General features: G+C 40.8%; 1 protein-coding gene across 1 annotated transcript; it reads right to left on the reverse strand.

Annotated features, from left to right (window-relative positions):
• Positions 1-1,146: 1,146 nt before the first annotated feature.
• Positions 1,147-2,540, reverse strand: LOC137398184 (putative nuclease HARBI1). The gene is made up of 4 exons (XM_068084291.1): positions 2,219-2,540; positions 2,023-2,140; positions 1,602-1,833; positions 1,147-1,506 (listed from the first exon to the last, which is right to left on the reverse strand). Exons 1-4 carry the CDS (start codon positions 2,538-2,540, stop codon positions 1,147-1,149), a joined length of 1,032 nt encoding a protein of 343 aa, XP_067940392.1.
• Between the last annotated feature and the right edge of the window lie 7,791 nt (positions 2,541-10,331).

Genomic DNA, 10,331 nt, shown 5'->3' on the forward strand with positions numbered 1-10,331 from the left:
GCAGAGCAGCCGCTCTGGCGCGGGAGCAGCTCAAGTATATACGCCTTCGTGGCCATACTATGAGCGCCTCTTATTTTTGAGTAGCACTGTAGATATACAGGAAACAGTATCTTCCATTGCACCACAGCCAGAGCCTGTAGTGGAGGATAACCTGCCGGTAAGTCTAGTATGTTCCTGTAATATTAATATATATGTGCTCAGCTTTCAGTGTGTCAAGGTTCTTGCGTGATTAATCGCTGATAATGAATCCATGCTTTGCTAAATCAATGTCTTTTCCTTTTAGGACTCTGATGATAATGATGATATGCTTAGTACAGCAAGTACCTCAGCACCACCATCTACCTCAGTGGGATCTGTTGCAGCTTCCACTATAGCTGGACGAAGTGGTCGGAAAAGATCCAAGCCTACTTCTGCTACCGCTGCTGTTGCTGAACAAATGACCTCCACATTCCGAGAGATGGTGGAGGAAAAGAAGAAAAAGGCCACTAATGACTATTCACATTTCGGAGCAAATGTTGCGACTCAGATCAACTTACTACCAACACCATTTCAGAGGTCAACTGCCATGGTACAAATCCAACAGCTCCTTCACAACATCGCTTTCAATATGGCAGATATTCAACCATCACCCTACACCCAGCACCAATCCCAGTACAATCCTGTTCCAACCCAGTTCAATTATGGTTCAGCCCAATCACATGTACCTCAAACCCAATCATCCCAATTCAATCATGGCCCAGCCCAATCATATGTAACTCAAATCCAATCACCCCTATTCAATCCTGGCCCAGCACAAACAACCCAAATCCAATCACCCCCTTTCAATCCTGGCCCAGCCCCATCACATGCTACTCAAACCAAATCACTCCCATTCAATCACGACCCAGCCCAATCACCTGCAGCTCAAATCCAATCACCCCTATTCAATCCTGGCCCAGCACAAACAACCCAAATCCAATCACCCCCATTCAATCATGGCCCAGCCCCATCACCCCAAAATCAAGAAATCTGAATATGTGTATATATGTCTTAGTGGATATTAAAATAAACATGAACATGTTCCTTGAACACATGATAACTATTATTATGTGTATATTATTATAACATTATACTACATGTACTATATAAGCCAAATATATCATAATCCTAAAGCTGTGGCACCATTCGTTCCTGCCAAGAGACAGCTCCTATAGTGTTAAAATAATGACAATATTCATCACGGACTCGGCTTGCTGCTGCAGTCGGCCTTAGAGCAATAGGGGCAAGTCCTGGCAGCTGTTCCCCATAATCTTGAGTCTCATCATTTTGAGTCTGAGGTGGTGCACCTCGTGGTAATGTTCTCGATTTCCTCAGGATGTTGTGCAAGATGCAACAAGCCAAAACTAAAGTTTTTGTCTTTTCTGGCTCCAGATCAATCCTGCGCAGTAAAATTCGCCAAGTATTTGAAAGAATACCGAAAGAATTTTCGATCAATCTTCTCAGTCTTGAGAGTCTGTAGTTGAATATCTGTAATAGATATATTTAATTATATAATAAATATATAATTATATTACAAATAGATATATTGTGATTATATATCACAAGACTATTCATACACACACCCTTCGCTCATGATTCAAAGTGCGTTTTGGATAAGGTCGCATAAGATTGGTTTGTAGCTGGAATGCCTCATCCGCCAAGATGACATGTGGTAGTGCCTGATTGGAATTGGGGGGACATCGATCAGCGGGAAAGTTTAGGGTGTTGCCTTCAATTCCCAGCTGCAAGGTGGATCTCCCAAATACACCACCATCTGAAGCTCTACCTTGTGCTCCAACATCAACATAAGTGAATCTGAAAGCATAAATTTAACCACTTGAAATATTGCTCACCATACTCTTGAAGTATTAAACTATCAACATGCAATGTTTGGTTCTGGTGAGTTCAAGATGGATGGGTGGTCCAATCATGATTGTCATGCTTGAAAAAGTATCAAAGGATTGCACACACGCAGTAGTTAGTTTTATTGTTAGTTACACTCACGAATAATTGGCATCACACATAGCCATGAGTATTATTGACTCCTGTGTTTTATAATTGTGATATTCAGACCCTGCATGCCAAGGCTTCGTCATGACGATATGCTTCCCATCAAGAGCGCCTGCAACAAAAGGACACAGTTTGTATGTGTGTATGTGTGCGCATGGCTTGAATAATTTGAAATTTTCACAGAACCCACCCAGTGCATTAGGAAAGTTCCAATTGTCCTCTAGTTGCCTGGAAATCTCAATCCATTCTTGCTCTGTGGTAGGTGTCCTGAGATAATCAGCGCACAAATATGTGTAAATGGCGTGGCATGTTTCAGGTATGATTGCAGACAGGGAGGCGACAGATATACACCAATCATAATGGAGTTGTGTCATACTTGTCCCAGTCGCTAAATACCTCAGTGTCACCATCAGTCTTTGATCAGCACTTATGCTGACTCGGAGTGCAGTGTTCTCCTTGGCTATAAGGGGTTCTACCTTCTTTAATATCATATCAAATTGCTTCCGTGTCATTCGGAAATAATTTCTAAATGTTCCAACACGATTTGATGGAAGTCCACTGTCATCATCATCGTTATCGTCATCATATGTATCAGTAGAGGCACAGTGGCATAATAAGCACCATTATTTTGCCTTGAGCTTGTGATGGGGCCTGTCCATGTACGGTTCTTCCGCCTATCTGAATGGTTCTGCATAAAACACATGAGAAGATTGAGACCACTAAATGACGGAATAATATCATCATTAAACATACTCACACTCTGACCAACAACTTTGGTACCAGCCATCACCGAAAATTGACCTCAGTGAAGCTATTGAAAACCATTACATCTTACATCTTCTTCATAGAACGTACTAGAGCCGGTTGCGGCAAGCGGCACGCCTCATATGTTGAGCAGTTGTTAACACTAGACAATATTGTTATTTATTGCCATATTAGCAAATAATTGTTTATTGTTGATGTGATATACAGTTTTTAAATTCACGAACAGTCTTTGGTAAAAAGCTGTTGTGATAAACAGACGTTCTTGCATATATAGTAGGAGGATCGCCTTTTCCATTAGCAGTTATATTATAGTAGTGAGTGTAATAATATTATTTAAATAAATAGTAGTAGACTAGACTGGTACGTATGTTGATAGCAGTCGTGACACGCAAACGTACACTAAAAAGCTACTTGCGTACACACACAAAACAGTAACTAATAACTAGTACTACTACTACCAACAAACAACAACAAAATAAATATATCAAACAAACCTGTTCTTCCTCCTCCATCATACAGACTGTCAGAGCTGCTGCAGCCGAGCCTGCCATCAACAAAATTTCATCGTCATCGGAAGACTCCATACGGCATACAGTAGTTGCTTCTAGCGGTAGTAGTAGTAGGAGCAGCAGTAGTAGTCTAGTACTGGTGTATAATTTTTCACATCAAGCGCGTTGATTTTTATTCGTACTCGTCTTCGAGGGGTCGGGTGAAGGTCAGAACGGCGAAGCGCTGTGATTGGCTGTTGCTACCGACAAAAATAGTTCGATCGTTGCTGTGTAAAGGGGGAGTCGGTGTCGGTACCCATGCGTGAAATGTCGGAGGTACCTGTCTGAGTCGGGGGTATTGGAGTCGGTGTCGGCCAGTGTAAACGCACCATAAGACAAAAATTGAATGTAGCAATTAATGCACATCTTGACAGTAACGTGCCTAAAATAATATCAATAGACGTGTTGCACAGAATTCTTCCAATCTCCCTTTTGCCATATCAAAAATTGTAAAAAATCTGTCAACGTACAAATTATTTGGGCTAATCTTGACAGGTGCTGTACCTGGTATAGATTGGACTCATGGAACGATAATGAGGCAGTCATGGGGAATATTATTAAAACATACACTTATTTTTGTAAGAATTAAAGAGTTAATTTACCCCGATTTACAAGAACAGTGTGCATCAGTGACCTTCAGCGGCTTCTCATTATTTTGCTGTGACCGGTACGTTGTCGCCTTTACAGTTCTTTCTTCATCATTTTTTTCAACAAACACATTCACTGATGCAAAGAAACTTTCATTTGCATACTTTCTTCCTTTAATTCGTTGCCTAAGAGTTGGAATATACGGTAAAAAGCTTTCGCCAAAATCACTCGGTAAACAATGTAAACTCAGTGTAGCCAATTTGGTTTATGCATGTCAGAGGTCAACTAGTTTCTTGGTCACGTGACGAGTGGGTGGAGCTACTCTGAGAATCGCGTCATGTCAATTATCTAATGCAATCACCTCCTGGTAAAAATCGCCATCATTAAAAATAGTAACGAAACAATTTGTTAACTTTAGTAACCATAGGTACCTACAATGACTGTGGCATTTTGTGGTTATGATCTGCAGGATAATATAACATTGCAATGTATTACATAGAGGGTTTTTACCTTCGAGACAGATGTGTAACATAAAATTGGCAAAAAAAATAAAAAGCAAAAATTGGCATGTAGGCCAATATTTTAGGCTACAGGTACTAATCATCATCATTAAAAATAGTGCCAAAATACTATGTTAACCTTAGGAACTATAGGTACATACAATGACTTAAGTGAATTTAGGGGTTATGATATGCAGGCCCAAGATAATATAACATTACAATGTACTATGTGGAGAGTTTTACCTTCGAGGCAGATGTGTAACATAAATGCTAAATCTAACTAGAATGAATTTAGTTTACTAAACACATACTTTAAGGAAGATTTAGTATGCATTTTAATAAACTTCAAAATTTTAGCTAAAATTTTATCATTTATCCGTTCTACCGGTTTTTACCCTAACGGATAATGCTGAGCTCACCATGGCAAGCAGCGCATATAATTATTTTAGTAACGTAAATAATCAATACACAAATCGCCAAATTTTAAGTTCGGGATAATTGTTGTTGATATTGCGGGGCGGAACAAATTAACCCTAACAAACAAAAGACAAAGAAGCCTCGTGTTGCATATACTTAGTTCCAAAATATTTTTTAACCGGGGCATCGTAATGCGTGGGTGCAATGCTAAAATAATTAGTGTATGCATACTAATAGCTACAGCTTCACAATCTCAACGACGAATACATGTATACACCCGCAAACTTTGAGAAATATGTATATATAGATGAGAGGTAATGAGAGTTGCTTGCCTCTTGCTATTAGCTTAGTACATTGCCAATGGGTAATTTGAGTAAGCTTACTAATAAGAGCTACCTCTCTCCATGACATTACGCCGTAACGGAAAGCAGCAGCATATTTACTTCCATATAGCGACATATATTGCCTAGCAAACCTATCAAGCTCATGTGGCTGAACTGGTAAGGCGTCAGACTGGGGGACGGGAAGGTTCGAATCAAGAACCGAGATCAAATCTTTTCCGGTACGGATTCTTTATTCTAAGATTCTATTTAATAGCTATAGATGGACATATACAACTACGGATGAATACATAAACCTTGAGAAATATATATATAGATATACGTATAATAAAGTATAGGCTAAAAGTCAGCATAAAGTGTTCGATACTAAAGTAGAGCTTGCTTGTGAGCTAGTAGGTGTACTAGCTAGTATAACATGTGAGCTAGTAGGTGCATACATATTATACCAAATATCTAAAAAATACCAGACCAAATGTGGACTATATTGAGATGATGGTCTGGGAGCTTTAAACGCAACACCACGCCAAGTTGACAGCATCAAGAAAGACCTGCGCGCTATCTTCAGCTTACATGATCTAAAAATATTTATAGAAGCCAACAGGAAAATAGTAAATTTCCTAGATGTAACCCTAAACCTTGAAAACAGAAAGTATGAACCCTACGCTTAGCCAAACACCACCATTACCTATGTTCACAAAGATTCTAACCACCCGCCTAACATCGTTAAAATATGCCACTGGCAGTTAACAAAATACTCTTAGAAATTTCATCAGATGAAAATGCCTTCAGCAAAGCTGCCCCTATTTATCAGGAAGCCTTAGCAAAAAGCGGATACCAACACAAGCTAGAATTCTCCTCACTTAAAGCTCAACCACTAAAGGCAAGAAATAGACAAAGAAAGAGAAACACAATCTGGTATAACCTCCCTTACAGCAACACCGTACACAACAACATCGGGAAAACTTTCTTTAAATTAATCGATGAAGAATTTTCCACTGACCACAAGCTACACAAAATCTTTAACAGAAATATTATAAAATTAAGCTATAGCTGCATGAACAATGTGAAACAGGCTATCAACTCTCACAATCAGAAGCTACTATCACTGATTAATCAAGAAACAACTAATCCTGGCTGCAATTCCTCACTAGTCCTCACTAAGCCTTTTATCTGATGAGTGTTACACACCTTTTGTGTAATATGAAACTTTCAGTAATTTTTATGCTTAGTCAAATTTAAATAAGTTTCTTACCAAATTTAAAGATATATGCATGTACTTATGAGCATATGGATTATGTAAATATGCACATAGGTATGTATAGCCTATATATACATGTATATTTAAATGTAAGCATGTATGTACATACATATGCATACTTGCGTGTACACATATATGTCTGTATGTGCATATGTCTGTATGTACATATGTATGTATGTAAATATGTATGTGTATATGCAAGTATTTACATATGTCTGCAAGTGTGTGTGTATGCAGCCTACATACATATGTATGTACATTGCATGTGTATGTATATACAGGGTTATCTTGAGATACGATTGCCCCAATATACAAATTATTTGAGATATTACATGAAAATTTCTAACAACTTCTGGCACACAGTGAAAAATTGGAGATACAAGTCAATGATTGTCGTGAGTGCTGCTAAGGAACAGTGCCTTTGCTCAGCCTGTTTAGTTGTTGTCGCTGCTCCATGCACACGTACTTGCTTAATCGCAGTGTTTTGTTTCACTTTGAAGTATATATCTCATTATGTCATCAATTGTGTCCCGAGGCTAAAAACAAAAAAGTTGCCAAGAAAAAACCTAAGAAAATGATATCGATGGAAGCTAAGAGAAAACTTATAGCAAAGCATAAGCATGGTGTTTGTATCATCAACTTGGCAAATAAATATGGCTGCAATCCTTCTACCATGTTTTAGCAATTTTTTTATTTATGTTTGTTTAGTTATTAAGTGTTTGCTTCTTTTTGAACAAAAACAGTTATTAACTGGTTTCTTTCTTTCTTGGCCGAGAGCCAAGAGAAAAAAAGCCAAGTTACCAAGCCGAAGAGACCGCTTTAGCCCTTGCGCAAAAGAAGATATTGTGATCGTGAGGGGAGGGACCGAAACGGCTCTCAGCTTGGTCAGAAGTGCTACAATCTGTAGGTCAATCGGGTTAGCTACTAAATTGTCCATAGAGGACCAACCCGCTACCGAGTCAGGCTCTGTGGTCGAGAGACAGAGCCTATTGCTGGAATACATATATAAAGAGTGCTGATGAGCAACTGAAAGTCTCATATCACGCAGTTGATTACTGCTTGTTGCATGCTCTCAACTGTATCATTTATATATTTGATAAATATATATAATGCCTCTGTACTCAAGTGGTTCAGTTACTTGTGAAGCAGTAAAGCTTTTCTTTACACTGGGGCAATGGTGGAATCGATCAAATCCCTGACTCCAAGAAAACCGGCAAACTCCTAGATGTACTAGCTGAGGCTATCCTTGTGGTACAATGTAATAAGGGGGAGAAATCAAGGGAGAACGAGTAATTCAAGGCGAAATATCCTACAGATTAGGGAAAGCCTAGCTGCCTTGCTTAAACATGGCAGATTGCCTTCAATGATCAGAAGCATCCCTCTTGGAAGGGTAGGCGCCAAGATGACCACCAGGCGTGCTAGGAGCTTGGATAGGAGTATGAACCATTTTGCTGAGGTACTGGAGAAGATGATGGTGGTGCCCCTGGTCTTAGGTTCGCCAGTTTAAGTTACCTCAATACTCTAACTCGGAAGACATAGTGTACTTTATCATCTGTTTTAAGGATGTAGCTAAGGCCAATGTATTGATCAAAGCGACTAGTTTGCTACCCTTCAGGGAGTCCCTGAATGAGGAGGCAAAGAATTGTGGTCAAGCCAATCACATAGAAGCTGTCTTTGATGCTTTACGAGCTCGGTTTAAGCTACCTCTTTAGCAGGCTCAGTCTACTTACCACCCACTAAAAACATGCCATCCGATACAGCAGCTAGTCCGAGTGGCCAATGGCAACTTACTAAACCCTCACCAAGCCAACATGGCCAAATAAATGTTTTGCAGTACACTGAAGAACCTTGGATGGCAGAGACACCTGCTGGCGGTTCCTAAACTAATATTGATTTACCCGGCCAAAGTCAGCATGAAGTATCTCCAGATTAAGTTCGGAGAATAACAGTTGACGATCGTCTGATCTGTAGAAAGAGAGCCGGCAGAACAGAACATAGTTGTGCAGGAACAAACCATCAACCAGCTGACACTATTGGTGAAGCGGTTGATGAAACAGGTTCAGAAAGCAAAATGAGAGGCACAGGCCTAGAGAAACCCGACCTGCCAAGCTTTTTCAATGTTGGGGTATGAGTGACAAGGACATGTTCACAGGGGTCCCTCAGACACAAGAAGCTACCAAATTGTGGAAATAGCAAAGGACCACAACAGTAGTGCTGATTGCGAATTGCAACAAGACTCTCAACCATCTTTGCTTTTGCAAAACGCACACCAGACAGCCGAGAACCCGAGCCAAGTAAGAGTTCAGCCTGCAAGGTTTCAAGGAATGATGGAGAAGTGACACAAAGACCTTTTGCTATATCCTCTTAAAATAGAGGGGTGATGCGGCAACCTTATGTCATAGTCACCCATAACGGAGAGGTGACGCAGATGTTTCTTGTCATTTCTACTCGGAATGAAGAGGTGACATGGAAGTCTTTTGCTATAGCTTCTCAAAGCTATTATGATGCCTTGGAAAATCTATAAGTCGAATACCTAAAACCTGGCCTGGTTATGGAAACACAACCTGAGCCCGAGCAAGTCACTTCAGGCTGTGTCACCAGGAGTGTGCTCAATAATGGGCTAAAAAGCAGACCTGCAAACAATCGGAAGTCGGCCTTCAGGATGGCAGGGCTGACTCGGTCCAAGCTCTTTTTTCGAGTTAAGCTAGTGCACCAGAAGTCTGTTCTGGTAGACTCAAGAGTGTTCAAGTCTTTTTCGGGCAGCTAGAAGGGTGGCCCACACAGTTCCTAAATCGACACTGGGTACACCTTAAAACTGCTGAACAAGCAAGTTTTCAACAGGCTCCCTAAGAGTGCAAAAGACTTGCTTGAGGAAAGTGGCATGGCTGATGGAAAGTGGCTGCCATTCTACAGGGTCATACATTTGCTAACACGGGTCTGGGATGTCAAAACTAAGGTCTTTGTAGTGAGCCACATCAGTAAAGAGGCCATCTTAGAGGTGCCATTCCAGGTGGCCCATCAAAGCACTATCAAAGCACAGCTTCGGCAACTTGTGGTTTCCGTCAACGGGTGACCGTTAACTCAAGCAGATAGACACGGGTGACGGCTTAGCAAATTTTAAGTGGTAAAGCCATAGTTCAGCTGGCCAGGTCCAAGATGGTCGTTCCATGTCGAGTCATCACCTGAAACTACTGTTTAGTGGGACTAATAGAGGGTTGCTCAGGGACCTTTGCTTGCTACAAGCTTGAACCAGCCTAGGTCAAATGGAAATGTTGTCTGCATGGTACCTCCACCTCTAGGCACACGTTCCCTGAACTTCACAGACGTAGCTCTAAAGCTTCAAGGATGAACCACGGTCAGTACATATACGAAAGTGGAGGACTACTAAAGACATGAGGAACCATCTCTCTCTGGCTCGGGTCATACAACACGGGGTGCAAAAGCATTAGAGGCAGAGATGCCAACTCACCTGTAGGACCTGTTTTAAGGGGGTGAAAAGAAATATGATAGAGCCAAAACAAGCTGAATGGTTAGCAAGGTTGCGAATGCGCTACTAAAGCTTATTCATCATGGGCAAGAGAGATGCGGGCCGAACCTTTAAGAAGAAACACTCTGTTCCTTTGAAAGAGGGGACATGACCGATGCAAAAAAATTTCTACCAGCTCAGGTCAGAGAAGAAGGCCTAAACAGGATGCCAGATGCAGGATTGATTTCTTTAGTAAGAGGCTTATTGTGCTTGCTGGAGGCGTCTGAAGCTCTCCAATAATGTGGGCCAAAAGAATGATAGGAAGTGTCAGTTCTGTTCGGTTCTGTTCAGTTCCGGATGCCTACCATCTTTTTTAGATTGACGCTAGCTTCGATACCTTTTGTGGCAGCAAGCTCTTCA

The sequence above is a fragment of the Watersipora subatra genome, chromosome 6 (genome assembly GCF_963576615.1).
Source record: "Watersipora subatra chromosome 6, tzWatSuba1.1, whole genome shotgun sequence".
Classification (NCBI taxonomy): domain Eukaryota; kingdom Metazoa; phylum Bryozoa; class Gymnolaemata; order Cheilostomatida; family Watersiporidae; genus Watersipora; species Watersipora subatra.